The following is a 15,694-nucleotide window of genomic DNA, read 5'->3' on the forward strand; positions in this document are numbered from 1 at the left end:
CTAACACATAGTCTATAACTGAGAGTATATCTAATATTTCCCATCCATAGCCCATCACTTCTGCTGTGCAGGAAGTGTATGCCTGCATATGTGTATATATACATATATATATATATATATGTATATATACACATATGCATTCAATTCTTCTTTAGGGCCAAACCTGGTCGTTATAATTATGTAGCATTTGATTTTTTTTTTTATTCTGTTGAACATTGTATTTTTTGGTATTTTTTCCTGGTTCTGCTTACTTCACTCTCCATTCATTCATATGTCTTTCCACAAGTTTCTGAATTCTTTATATTTATAGTTCTTCATATTTATAATTTCTCATGGAACACTAATATTCCTATTACAGTCATATATTTGTCTCACTTTTTTATTTGTCTTGTTTCTCTAACAAAATTGTAAATTTCTCAAAGGAATTTATTATACTTTGCATTTTATTTCTTACATAATCTTTCACTCACCAACTACCATAAACACATTGCTTGTGACACAGGGATAAGGACATACAATTGTTACTGATAGTCAGAGTTGTACCTAGCATGGAGCCAATGGAGCTTTGCCCTAGAGCACTGAAATAGAGGAGCACAGACTCTTTGTGGAAGTCCCATTCCTGAGCCCTGCCTTTGGGTCCATCACTAGGCCATGCCACCATGTGTCATATCCTGTGGTCATGTTGCCCTCTCCCAGACTCACCTCCCCTTTCAAGGTTAAAGGCCAGGCCTCTATCACCACCCCAGATTCTGACATGATGATATCTGCATTTAGAATATGCTCTATACCATAAGCTTCATCTTCCCAATTTACTTAACTGGTTTTGACCTGGATGAAAATAAAATTCTAATAATGGCTGTAGTATCAGCAAACATGTGTTAACTGAATGGTCAAATATCTTTTTCAGCTGTGAAAGCTGTTATTATATTAACCTTGGTTGAAGTTCTTGGTTGAATTTTTTTAAATTAATTTTTATTTCGATAATTTATAATGCAGTAATTTTCCATTAAAACTCCCAGTGGACTCATTTCATTATTTAGAGAAGCCATAATAGCAGAGGAGAGGAAGGAATATGAAGACATTAGATCTTGTTTTTTGACTAGTCACATGGATCACTATGTGTGTACAAGTACACCCATGTTCTACCAATCGAGGAAATAGTCGTTCATATTCCTTACACTTAATATATAAACTAAATTAAATTATTCAATTCAAAGATTTCTCTTTTGAAAGTTCTACTAGCTTCAGTAGACTCATCATTTTGTCTCATGTGCATGTCTCAAGCTAGCACTCCCTCTCCCCACCATGCTCAGAACTCCTTCAAATCATAAGCAATTTGGGGACATATATATGTAATATAAAAAAGAGAGTTTAAATTTCACTTGGGGAAATTCTCCCTGTATCAAAAACTGGAGGGTATTTTCGCAGAATGATTAATTAAAAAGATGCACAGGCAGGGTAATACCCACTGCTTTACCACATGGATCTGATTTTTCAGGATGGCATCATCCTTGCCTTTGCTCTTACAATCTAACAGACACTGTCAGGAAGGGTTCTTCCATATTAGGAATATATGGTTGAGAAAAAATAAATTTAATAAGCTGTAACATAAGCTGGAGATCAGCCGTTTAACAAGGATTTATTAAGTGCTCACTTACTATGTACCGGATATTGTACTAAGTGGTGTGAATTCAAAGGAAGGCAAAAACAGCCCCTCTCCTTAAGGAGCTCACATTCAAATGATGGAGATAGTATATGAATAACTAGATACATTCAGGACATAAACTGAGTAGATGAAAGCCAAGAAAGGTAAGAAGCGTCTAGATGTTGAAGCACTTCACACTATGACAGAAAGTGTACCTGGTTCTGAAAAGGATGGAGGGAGCTAGGCCTCAGCAATTGCCAGAAGATGAAAATAGTGATAAAACAAGAGGTCTGAGAATAGAAAAGTTAATTATGGCGCAGGCATTCCAGAGGGCTTGGTGGAAGGGATGGGGAGATCTGGAAGCAGGCATTAGTAGGGTAGGGATGACAGAGAATGGGCAACCAGGGATGCAGAACGGAGTTTGTACATTAACATAGGGTAGAAGGTTCTGAATCACTAGGGTAAGGAGAGAATAAGGGGGTAGAAGTATGCTAACAGTTGGGAAGGGAGTTCAGACAGAGAGTATCACTGGTTGGAGAAAGGTCTTTTGGGTATGTGATTATTCGATATATTCTCATGAAGTCCAACCAAGGGGTGATATATGTGTCCACTGAGGTCCCAGGAGGCCACCTCACAGTGGACAGCAGGCAGGAGCAGAGTTGTACAGGAGTCTGGTTAGGATGTGCTGATTCCTTGTTTGCTAAAGAAGGTTCTTTTTTGGGGGAGAGGGTGGGCATAAGATGCAGTGGTCATATTTCAAGGCAGGCCAGCAATGGAGAAGTTTTATGAGGTCACAAAAGTCAAAAAGTGGGTGGTAAGCTGCCTGGGTTCTAAAAGACTGGTGAAAGCTCTAGGGTAGGGTCTAAGAAAGCATGGAGATATGACCTGTGTGGGGTGGGGCCTTGGCCTGACACTGGAAATGGCCCTAGGGCAGGACATCTGTACTGAGGGGATTATGGACTGAAGTGTTAACAGTCTGATGGGTTAGTGGAACTCTTCCACCGTAAACTGGATTTGGAGCCAGGTTTTAAAAGCCACAAAGAAGATGAATTGCCAAAGAGAAGGAAAAGTGTGTGTGTGGGTGTGTGCGCGCATATAGTGGTGGTGGTAGGGGGCAGGGAGAAAGGGCAGAGGAAGGGATAATATTGTCCAAACAAGAGAATTAGTAAATTATTTGTAGGGGACAGAGAATGATAAATTCAAATTTCATTTTGTTAAAATACAGAGGATGCCCTGGAAAATGTTACTTTGCAAATAAAGCTCATCTAGTCTTAATTGCATTATCATGGGTTTGAATAACGATGATTTTATTATCCAGAACACTAATCATTTCAAATTGTGATCTGGATTTTAGGAGAGGCAGCAGAGCAAGATGGAGCACAGAAGCTGGATTCAGAAAGGCCTTGGTTCTGTCCTGCACCTGACACTTATTGCTATGTGACCAGATGGTAAGTCGTTTCACCTTTCTGAGTCTCAGGTGTCACTTTAAGATGGTAATTCAATGTGTTAGGTTGCCATTTCAGTAGTTTGAGTTCTCATCACACCAATGGCACATAGGTTCCTGAAGAAATTAATTTTTTAAAAGAATCTTGAATTTCAAAGCAAAAACATTCACTGAAACAGAATAACTATTTTTTTATGGAAAAAATGTAGAATAAATCAGGTATTAACTTCTTCAGGCATTAATTCTCCATTATTTCCTGTACATGTTTTGCATGGAGCACTAGCTTTTATCTCAATTCCTTAGTCCCCTAGACTCAAGAGGAGGAAGATGCATCAGTCACTCATGGCAGCCTTGGTATTCCTGGCTCTGCTTGACTGTCTGCCTGCTCTCCAGCTCAGCATTTGGCTCTCTCCCTCTCTCCAAGCTGATTGTGTTCCTGCCTAGTCTCCACCTGCACCATTCCCGGCATCCATCTGCTTGCTCCTTGTCTGGTCTTTTTCTAGGTGGCTATGATCTTGACTTTCATCTTTCACAGTAGAATTTTCATTGCTATTGTTAAACTCTTCAAACTGAAACCTGCTGAATTACACAAAGGTGAAGGAAGGGATGTAGTTCCCCAAAGTAAATATGGCATCCATCCCCTGATCCTGTCCCCATACTTGTATAAATAAGATGGTGATAACCAAAATACCCTTTATCAGCCTATTCATTAATTGTGAATTATTTCATTTTTATGAAAGTCTGTCTGAAGCTTTAAAAACACATTGAAATGCCATACACAATGAATCAATACTAGGAATATTTTTTTTTCTTGCTTCCATTTCATATGTTTGAGTAATAATACCAAAGCTGCAAGAGAGGTCTATAGCAAGGGTGGGGAACCTATGACTTTGAAGCCACATGTGGCCCTCTAGGTCCTCAAGTGTGGCCCTTTGACTGAATCTAAACTTCACAAAACAAATTCCCTTAATAAAAGGATTTGTTCTGTAAAACTTGGACTCAGACAAAAGACTGCACCCAAGAACCTAGAAAACCACATATGGCCTCAGGGCTACCGGTTCCCCATCCCTGGACCCTGTGGGATAGTACAGGCCTACCTTAGAGATATTGTGGGTTTGGTTGTAGACAAGTGCAATAAAGTGAATTTGGCAATAGAGTCATGTAATTTTTTTTTTGTTTCCCAGTGCATATAAAAGTTATGTTTACATTATAATGTCATCTATTAAATGTACAATAGTATTGTGTCCAAAAAATGCACATACCTTAATTAAAAATACTGACCATCATGTGAGCCTTCAATAAATCATTTTCTTTTTGCTGGTGGAGGGTCTTGCCTAGTGGTTGCTAAAGACTGTAGTGGCAATTTCTTAAAGTAAAATAACAATGAAGTTTGTCACTTTGACTCTTCCCTTCACTTGAACACTTAGCAGCCATTTAGGGGTTATTGACTGACCTAATATCTATAGTTTTGTCTCGGGGAACAGGGAGGCCTGAGAAGGGGGAGACAGGGAATGGCAGGTTGGTGGAACAGTCAGAACACATACAACATTTATCAATTAAGTTCTCTGTCTTCTATGGGTCAAGTTTATTGCTCCCTAAAACAATTACAATTGTAACATGAATTATCACTGATCACAGATCACCATAATGGATATAACAATAGTGAAAAAGTTTGAAATATAGCAAAAATTACCAAAATGTGACACAGAGATACGATATGAGCATGTCCTGTTGGAAAAATGGCACCAATAGACTTTCTCGACACAGGATTGCCACAAATCTTCAATTTGCGAATTTGTGAAAAATGCAATATCTGTGAAGTACAATAAACTGAAACACAATAAAATGATGTATACCTATACATGTTGATAAGAGAAATATATCAAAGTTATAAGTCAATTTGCTTGTATTTTTATTTTTAGATCACTTTAAAGTTCCATCACATCCTTGAAAAAGGCTATGAAGTAGGTCATCAGCACCTTATTTTTTTTTTGATACTAGATCAAAGATTTTTTAAAAGTCAGAATCTAATTCTAATGCTGGAAATTTTTAAAATGATAATTATTTTCTAAATGTCATCAAATATACTTAAAATGAAGAAAATATCTCAGGATTCACTACTGTATTTAGATCCCCCAATGGGTATGTTAGGGTAATGCATTAACTTTGGGTGTGTTACAGAACTACACAATTGCTGAAGTAGTTGGATGATGTAATTAGTTTCATGATCCAAGTTCTACAATCGTTACAATATGGAGCCAAGATTTACTCTTTTGCAGTCTGTACCCAACCATGCCTATATGACACTAATGTTAGTGCCAGGAAGTATGTCAGTAGGTTGCAGCTGCCTTCTACTGTATCGGTGTTAAGGAAATCAGGGGAGGGGGAGAGAGAGAAAAGGAGGGAGGAAAGGAAGAAGAAATGAAAGGAGAGAGGGAGAAAGAGGGGGAAGAAAGGGAGGGAGAAAGGAGAGAGTGTGTTTGTTTTTTCAGGGGCTGTACAGCTGAAACCATATGTGACCTTTCAGGTTGAGGTCCAAAGTTTGTGCCTGTTGGCTGAATAAAACAAGAGACTTGTCCAGAAGAAAAGTCAACTGCCTTCTAAAGCCAAAAACAGAAGAATTTTAAAAAAAAGGACAAGAAAAAGAAACTCTGAGTTGCTCCATAATGGAGCTGCTTAGGGGTGGGGAACTTATACAAGACTGAAAATAACCACTCTCTTAGTGCCTTAGTAGGGAAATAGATCGAAGTAAGACAATTCCCTTTCCTCTTTTAGGTGCTTTTTAAGAGATTCCTTTGGGTAAAGGAGTGGCCCAGCCACTACAGAGTAGCACCAGTCAGACCCTCTACAAAGTCTTACTCTGATGTCTCCTTGTGCAATGGATGAATGCCAGCTGAATTAAAGCTTTGGCGGCTTCCCTTGTGGTGGAAAGGCTTCAAGTACTCTCTGGCCAACACACTGTGTCTGCTTTCTGAGGGCTAGCCTAGGTAAGTACTGAAATACTCATCTCCAGTGGGCTGGCCACTTGGTTATAAATTCTTTGGTTGTGGCAGTCCATGAAATGAAAATGTCAACCAGTCTTCAGTCCTGTCTCGCCTTTTCTGCAGTGCCAGTGGCACTGTGAAAAAAGAGCAGATGATATTTAGAGCTACCGATTTTTTAGTCACTATAATCTTGAGTGGTAGCATTGCACAGTAGATAGAAAGCAGACTTCAAAACCAAGACGATGTCAATTCAAGTTCTTCCTCAGACATGTATTTTCTGTGTAATCCTGGACAAATCATTTAACCTCCAGTCTCCCAGAATAAGTGTTAGAATGTGTGCTAATCTGCATTAGATGTTTCCTCACTAGAGGTTCAAAATACCAATTAAATCACAAGTCTTATCCAAAACACACACACACACACACACACACACACACACACACACACACACACACACACACACACACACACACCCAAATAACTGATAACCAATGACCAAGAAGTTGAATTACTTTTGGAGGAACTGAGTCAAATTAACCTTGACCTCACTAGGAAGATGTTAGCAGGCAAAGAACGTTGCTTCCAAAAGAAGTTTGGTTCATAGGTTCTCCTAGGAGAGGCGAATTATGGAATTCATTGAATTGGTTTATGATATGTCCAAAGACAATAAGAAATGTCATTTTGTGAGACATTTGGATTCAGGATTGCCATGCTCAAAATATGCATTTGCAAAAAAATTACTGGGAAGATAATTTGAGCCTATGCTACACTATCTATTACAGAAGAGTAAGAAGAAAAATTCTACAAAGAACTCAATAAGACTCTTCAAATTAAATCAATACATACTTTTATACTTTAATACTCAGTAACTTCAGTGAAAAAAAGGTAAGCATAGGGGAAAATGGTGAAGAACATGTTGAAAAATGCGATTTAAGAGTAAGGAATGAGAGGATGAAAACATTTTTGAAAAAGAGAATGGAGAGTTATTAAATATACTGAGCACTCAAACAGAATCACAAAAATGAAACTGGTTGCATCCAAATACAGAGGAACTGTTAAATGATATGGAACTCATTCCCAAATCAGCTGCCTGTACAGTTATACCCTTAGCTTTTTATGGCAGATACTAACAGTACATTAGAATATAAATTAGAATATGATATAATATAATAAATGTATGATATGCTATATAACTTAAATTAGAAGTGCTCAAATGAGGTAACTCCAAACAGATATATTTAAACAAGATATTGATGATGAAAGATGGGGAAATGGGTAAAAGAGTAGACATTGGCAGCATCATTTCTGAAGGAAGTTTAACTTATGTAAATCAATTAGCATGAGGAAACCAAAAAAGACTAGAAAGTGCATCAGCCCAAACACAAGCAGTGGCTTTGCCAGACAGAGAGATGTGGCAGCCAAGGGCAACACTGTTTTAAGAGTGTCAGCTTGTTTAAAACCTTAAGGAGGAGAATCGCTGCTTCAAACAGTAACAAGTATAGGAGTGAAAATCAAGCTTACAGAAAGTTAATCAAAAGACTCAACTAAGCCAGATCATCTTGAGAGCATTGAAGGATGAAACTGGAAGGTCAACAAAGGGCTAAAGACTGGAAAAGATCAACGTTTCTAAAATGATCTTCAGTAATGATAGCGTAGATATATTGTATGAAGAAGTAGAGATGGCCCAAAAGAAAACAAAGATAGGAAAAGAAGCTTGTCCAATCATAGGGGAGGGGCATGCTGGAAGCAAAATAATTTTGAGGGCACTAAAGGATAGTTCTATCTGAAACAGAGGAGGATATAAAATGCTTGGAAAAAAAGACTACAAACCTCAGTATTACTGAAATAGAGGCAGTCTAGAAGATACCAATAACTATCAACCCATATACACCTACTTTCCAATCTCTATAAAATCTTCAAGAGAATAATTCTACACATGTAGTAAGGGCATCCTTGATCAGGTTATAAAAGCAGGATGGGTAGTCTTTTGCAAATGGTGCAGACTACATCTGTATAGTCACACAACTGAATGAAAAAGATGTAGAGAATACAAAAATTTCACTGTATTTGCTTTTTTCTAATTATAAAAAAAAGCATTTGATTGAGTAGAGAAAAATGTTCCCTTCAAACAAAGGCTATTCACCCATGTGGTCCATGTAAAGATTTCAGTAAGTCCATGAACTTAAATGAGAAAAAAATTACATCTTTATCAATATAATGAATATATTATATAATTTTATCATATGATTTCCTTTGTAATCCTATATAGTAAAATTTTATGCATTTAAAAACATTATTCTGGGAAGGGGTACATAGACTTCACCAGCTTTACTGCCAAAGGAGTACATGACCCCCCCCTCCCAAAGATTAATCATCCCTATAAATGGTGATCCTTTAGGAGCATAGAAATAACAGAATTATTTAAGTTTCTTTAAGAGGTATAGTGGAGAGAACTTTTATTGGTGCCTGCTTATTGACATTAAACGAGGAATGAAACAAGTGTGTTTATGAAAGGCATTTTCCACTGTCACAGAGAATATCCCACTCAGAGTCCAAATGGAAGAGGGATTTCCTATAACTGGTGAGGTTCCCCAGATGTTCGTGTATGCAGGTGACATTGTGTTTATTTTATCAAGTCTCAAAATGTTTTGGGAATATCTTGAATGAGTTCTCTAATTAGTTAAAAGAATCCTAGCCTATTCACACTAAAAATATCAAGCAGATGAAAAAGATTAAGATATGCAATTGTTTAGACAACCTCCTTTGATCAATGTAGATATCAGATAGACGTCAAGGATCCAAACTTTGATCAAGGGGATTTGTTCTGTGAAGTTTGGATTCAGTCAAAGGGCTGCACTTGAGGACCTAGAGGACAACATGTGACCTCAAGGATGCAGGTTTCCCAACCTTGGATAGGTATTCTGAAACTCAATTTGGAACTATGCCCTCAAAGTTATTATCCTATGCATGGTGTTCAACACAAACTCTCACTACTAGATCTATATCCCAAAGAGATTAAGGAAAGTGGAAAAGGACCTATATGTGCACAAATACATTCATAGCAGCTCTTCTTCTGGGAACTAAGGGAGTATCCATCAACTGGGGAATAACTGAACAAATTACATGAATGTAATAGAATACTATTATGTTTTAAGAAATGATAAAAATGGATGGTTTCATAGAAAAACTGGAAAGATTTGTACAAACTGATGTAATGTGAAATGAATGAAGCCAGGAGAACAATTTTATATGATAACAGTGCCATTATAAAGACAAACATCTTTGGAAGACTTAAGAACTCTTTTTTTTTTCTTTTCAATGAGGGAGAGGAATGAGAGGAGAGAAATTAAGTTCTTATTAACTGAAAAAATGAAATTAAAGGAAGAAATAAAAGTCAAAGTAGTCATCAAAAGAATATATGCAATATGATTGTGAAAATTGAAATGTAGTTTTTCTCAACGTTGATATCAGAAAGTCAGTTGTTATTTAATCATTTTTAAACTACGCGCACAGAGAAACCACCATTAATTAGTAGCATCTTTGGATATAAAGAAGGTCATCTACAGGGTGTGACTATGAAGAGATGTGATTAAAAAAACACATCAGAACTTACACATCTGGACAACCTTCTCCTATCAGCCTGTCATGGCAACTAAAATTCACATAATTGTAGAGCTGATCTCAGTAAAATCATGGGATTTGGAGCTAAATGGGAACTTAGAAACTACCGAGTGCCTGATTTTGCAGATAAATTAGATGGATTTAGGTTGAGCCATTTGCCAATTGCTATGCGGGGAACAAGATTCAAAGCAAGCATTTCAAACCAGAACTTTGTGCCTCAGATTTTCCATGCTATCCCTTTTCAAAGATCACTTTAGGGGACTGTGCACATTTCAATGACACACTGCTCAAAACATTATGAATTCTCCTAGAGTTGCTTTCAATATCATTCTGCAAGCCATTCAAGCAAGTGAATGTGATAAGACTTTTTTGCTTGGCTTGATCATCAGGCCTCATTTTTATCTTTATGTCACCAACATTTAACATAATGTCTTACACAAAGTAGGTTAGTAAATATTAATTGAATGGTGATTTCACTTTGGGTGATTTCTGGCTGCCTACAAAAATCAAATCCACTCTCAGTGGGCAATGATTGGTCTTCATGGAAGCCAGTCAGTCAATCGATGAACATTTACCGAGCGCCTCTTACTCGCCAGACACTGTGCTAAGCATTGGACTTTCCAAAGAATGTAGTTCCAAAAGAGGAAAAGAATCCAAAAATGTTTTGAACAATGACAGTATCACTGGAATGAGGAGCCTGACAAAGTGACTACTTTAAAGAAAGTTAATTCAGCAGGGTGAACTCTGGAGTGTGTATGTATGTTTTAAAAAAGGGATTTCATTGTAGTTACTCCATGCAGATAGTATTCTCAGTACTTATAGATGGTGTTGATGTGTGTGTGGTTGTAGTTTAAAAGATAAACCTGTGTTTGACCTCCTTTCCATATAAATGTCTTTCAGTTTGTAACTATAGCTATCATAAGGCCATTGGCTGTCTGAAATTCTCCCTTTCTGCTTCACCAGATACAAGGCTTTTATTTGGGAGCATAAAAAAAGTGTACTAGATCGCCAATAGCTGGACATGATACCTTAAACTTAAGACCCCTTTCACTAACAGCCAAGAAAATCCTAAAGGCAATGAGGCCAAGTTTATGTCTGAGGATGGACTGAGAGGATGGACTCTCATAACTGAAATTGAAACAAGCAGTACATTGATGGTTAAAACCCTCCAAAGGGGTTCATTCTCCTTTTGGCTAGGAAAATTGGTATCCCCACCTCCTTTTCTCTTTTAACAGGGATGTAATCCATTAAAAACCTTTGGAATAAGAAGCCTAATAACTAGGTATTCAAAAGTGGAATGGCCTGTTTCAGATGGTACAGAACCTCCCTCTCGTCTTACTGCCCCCACCTCCAGCTCCCACTGCAGCTCTTCAAGAGAAGATTCTGGTTTCAGGTACAGGTAGAGTAAGATGGTGCTGAGGTTCTTTCTAATTCTGAACATACTGGACCTGAAGAACCTGCTCTAGTCAGCTGACAGGAAATGAATTTCCATTTGTTAATAGCTTGAAAATGGAGGGACAGAAAATTGACTAATAAATTAACATTCAGTTTCTATGTGAATACATAATGTGAATAATAGAATAAAATCCAAAAAAAGCACAATATTTTACAAAGCACAATGAGAAGTCAGATATTTTCTTTATTTAAGGCTCCTCCTTGATCCCCCAGCATTCCTTTTCAGTCTCCTCAATGACACACTTACTGAATAACTGATCTTTGGAAAGCCATTCTCTTCTCTCACTTCTTTTCCTCCCCCCACTCTCAAATATAAGAATTTTCAGTCCACTAGAGTAAGGAGATTTACTTCAGGAGTCAGAAAAGTCACAGATAACAAAGGCAGTTTGTGAATGATGTATCAGACATTTAAAATACATTTTCTTATTTTATCCTCACAACCACAACTACCCTGTGGCATGGGTAAGGTAATTATTATTATTTTTATTCTATGAAAAAAATGAGAATCAAGAGTGGTGAATTGATTTGCTGACGGCTATCTGGCTAGTCAGTCATAGAGTTAGGCTTAGGAAACAAATCTTTTACTATTTATTTAGTCCAGTGCCTTTCCACTACACCATTTGCTTTTTCATGTGGATAGTGGGACACAGACAACTGTTTGAATTTAAAATTGGAAATTGGTTTAAAGGGGTAAGAGAGTATATATCTTTGTTCTTAACTCAAATCACTTAATTTTTAAAATAGGTGTGTTCCTTGCACAATCTTGGTAGGGTGGAGAATATATGCAAAAAGGAAGATGTAACACTATTAATAAAGTCATATTAAGTCTATTAAAAATAACTTTGGTATGAAATCTATATGAAGGTACTGAGGTACTGAGCTAAGACTTTCTCAGTATAAGGAAATTACTAATCAAATACATACATAAGAAACTTGCTTAAAATAGAGGAATATCAATGATGAAAAACTCTAGAGCAGATACAAAGAACATCAAAATTTAATTTGTTCATACTTGGAAATCCTCACACTGGCAAAAAAAATCTCATAAAAGTGAACAATTCACATTATTCTTTATACATTACTTAAGCATGTATTATTTTAAGCCTACTGCTTTGTTCTCTTAGATAAGATTTTTCTTTCGTGAAAGCATATTACCATTTCATTTTATTTTTCCATCCTGTATTTTTCTGACTTTAAATGAATATATTCTACTAATTCTTCATTACTTATTAGCAATATAGATGACTTTATGCTTTTCAATTACACCAATATCATGTTCCAGTTGTTTCATCTCCGCTTCTAGTCTTTCCTTGCGGATCTTCTTTGGTAAGGAGTCAATAAATACAGAAAGGGACTGGAATTCCTTATGTACCTCTTCCCAGTTCTTTTTTAGGCCCTGTAAATTTATGAAATGCAAAGGAAACTGATAAGAACACTAAAAAGAAACCACTTTGTAGGCTTTATATCAAGTCCTTGGCAACAGTAACAAAAATACTGCTTGAGGGCCAATTTCTGTCCTTGGATGTGTGTTCAACTCCCACTGGGAATATTTATTTGCTATCTTTTTAATGTAACTACTTAAAAAACCTACCAGTCAAATGCATATATCTAAAGTTAGAAATAGCATAAAACAGAGTAGTAATGAGTTCAGAACAATAGTATGTAACTTATGGTTATTATTTTAAAACAAAGCAAAAACATTTCAAACTACTTATAACTGATATCTGCAAATAGATCTCTGAATTGAAAATACTATATTTCCAAATTGGGCTTCATTTCTTTAAAAACTTTCACTAGTTCATAAAAAAAACACTTATTTTTTTACCCATCTGACAAAATAAATTTTCTAATGTCAAAATTCAGTTTTCTGGGATATAATATATTTTGACCAAAGATAGGACTCTTCTACCATACTAAGAGATTTAAATTCCCTTTAAATATTATTAAAGGTAATAAACATACTAATTTAATATTCTAATTAATGTTTTACATTCACAAAGCAATAACTTCAAAGCTATGGATCTCTTGGGAGCTATAGCTTGTTTTTCTTTCTGGGTATGTATGTGTGTGAAAACAAATACACAGCATGTAGATGTTCATGTATGTGAATATGTACACATATATACATTCACACATATAATTTTGTTACAGAACATTAGTGGTTCCTTATTTTAAAAAAATGGTTTCCAACTACTGTCTGAACTTATTTTAATGCATAAAACCTTTTACAGTTCACCATAGATCAATATATATATTTATTTGTGTAAAAGCATAAATAAATAAGGAACCATAGCATTTTGAATATTGCTTGGAAAATGGAGTGGTGATTTATTAAAGTTTTAAGATAGCATCAAAAGGTTCAACAGATTTAGTAGCTTTCCAAATGGGTTCTTGAATTATAAATTTCAACCTGATTGAGGAATGCCATAAAATCTCAATGATTTAGTTCCAAGCTTAAATTAATATAATATTAAGATAGAAAAGACTGGAGAAGATTGTGATTAGTCAAGGAAAGAGGAATGGAACTGATAATTCCTTAGACAATGGAGTTTGTTCAATTAAATCGATGAGGGTATGAGGGAACTAAACTAAAATGGGAAGAATTCTAAGGTGAGAAGAATGATGTAAACAGCTCATGCCTAACAACATTCAAGGTATGTTTCAACAAGCTGTCTGTGAAGGAATCTGTGGATGGAGGGAAGCAGCAGGCGATGGCAGAAAGGGCAATGAATCTGAAGTCAGAAGGCCTGGGTTCCAATCTCAGCTCTTCTACTTACCTGTGTGATCATGGGAAATTAATTCACTTAACCTTTATGGGTCTTCATTTCCTCATCTGAATAATAAGGAAGTCGTATTAATTTGCCTTTCAATATAAAATGAGGTGTCTCCACAGCATTTCCTATGGCTTCCCCATGTTACTGCTCAGGCAATAACACTGATACTCACTACCTCTTTCTGACTCCCTTTACTTAGGAATGACCCTCAACTATACTGTTCTCCCATCTCTTCAACTGTTCCTCCTCTGAAGCCTTTACTAGCTTACCCTTCTTTCCATTCCCAGATGTGAGCAGCACCCAAAATTCTGTCCCTGTCCTCCATACCTTCTACACTGTATCCACTTGGATATCCCATGTACTAGCAAAGCTTCAGTGATAATTTCCATCTATATTTCAAGCCTCAATCATTTCCCTCCTTTCTAGCTCTCTGCTTACACTTGGATATTCAATGAATATGTCAAATTCAAAAACTTCTTCAACAACAATCTCTCTTTCCTATCTCCTCTTTTTATTTCTGATACCACCATCTTCCCTGTCATGTAGACTTGAACATCAGAACATCTCGGACTCTTTTCTTGCCATCATCCTCCATTCTGGTACATGTGACTTCTTAAATAACCCTCACATTCCGTCTCCCCTCTTCACGAGCACTGTCTATCTGCTGCTACCCTATTTCAGACCTTTCTCACCTTCTCTGAGGTTGCTTCTCTGCTCTTCCTGCCTCCAGTTTCTCCTGTCTTCATTTCATCCCTGACACTATTCATAGAATAAACTTCCTTCTACACAGATTGGATTATATCATCTCCCTGCTTAAAAATAGCATGAACAAATGAAAGACAGAACCAGAAAGAGAGCCCAGGAGCTCCTCACTCTCTCCCCAACATAAACTGAAATCCACATTCGTTATCCTGGCAGTGAGGCCCTCTGTAGCTTGGTTTCCATCTCCCTTTCCACCCATCTGACGTTGCCCTTCCTTCACAGACTCCTGTTCTGATCCATCTTGGGTACTTCTCACTTCCCAATCTCTTACAAGCTTGCCATTGTGAATTCTTTCACTCACACCTGGCAGGAGCAATCAATCCATTCTCTTTCCCTCAGCTATCGAAATCTCTCTTCAAGATTTAGCTCAGCTAGCAATTTTTCCATGAAGCCTGGTTTGATGCCTACATTATAAGTGACCTTTCCTTTTTCCTAGTTCTCATACCAATCTTTTGGGACTTTTCTTATGTGAATACTCATATTCTAGTTTGCATTAAAGCTATTTGTGTATATGTCTTCACTACAAAGAGTGCAAACTCTGAGACCAGGGATTACTGCTTATTTCATCTTTGTATCCCCAGTACCCAAGACAACACACCTAATAGAGCCTTAATAAAAATTTGCTGAATTTAATTTGATATCAAAGTCAGAAGATACAACTAAATTATAACAAAAAAATTTTTCTCTGAAAGTCCATAGTATTAAATTAGGGCCTTGACCCTAAGTTTAAATATTGCCATTTGAAAAAAAAAAAAAACCAGAAAAAACTTTCTCAATCTCTTCCATACAAGTTTTTTTTTTCCTATCTCAGATGGAAGCATTTTTCTTTTTCCTTACCTGTATTCGTTATTTTAAAAAGAACAGAGACAGGAAAAGCAGACAGAATGAATCTGATAATAAAAATCAGGCAAGGAGGAAAACAGGGAAATGTACACTCTGCAAAAGTATTTGCCCCTCTGATGAAGGAGATCTAGAACACGGTACAGGCTAAGGAAGGCTTCCTTGTGGG

The 15,694-nt window shown here is 36.7% G+C and overlaps 1 protein-coding gene and 1 long non-coding RNA gene across 2 annotated transcripts in view; one reads left to right on the forward strand and one right to left on the reverse strand.

Moving 5' to 3' along the window:
* Nucleotides 1-6,554, forward strand: part of LOC140532817 (uncharacterized) — a 36,833-nt gene extending 30,279 nt beyond the window's left edge. The window contains exons 2-3 of the long non-coding RNA XR_011976676.1: nt 3,000-3,093; nt 5,865-6,554. This is a non-coding gene — a long non-coding RNA (uncharacterized lncRNA). The remainder of the gene's footprint in view (nt 1-2,999; nt 3,094-5,864) is intronic.
* A 5,574-nt stretch (nt 6,555-12,128) lies between these two features.
* Nucleotides 12,129-15,694, reverse strand: part of ENKUR (enkurin, TRPC channel interacting protein) — a 28,488-nt gene continuing 24,922 nt past the window's right edge. The window contains exon 5 of the mRNA XM_072651752.1: nt 12,129-12,545. Coding sequence (XP_072507853.1) covers nt 12,372-12,545 — 174 coding nt within the window. The 3' untranslated portion in view covers nt 12,129-12,371. The remainder of the gene's footprint in view (nt 12,546-15,694) is intronic.

The sequence above is a fragment of the Notamacropus eugenii genome, chromosome 3, assembly GCF_028372415.1.
Source record: "Notamacropus eugenii isolate mMacEug1 chromosome 3, mMacEug1.pri_v2, whole genome shotgun sequence".
NCBI classification, from domain to species: Eukaryota; Metazoa; Chordata; class Mammalia; order Diprotodontia; family Macropodidae; genus Notamacropus; species Notamacropus eugenii.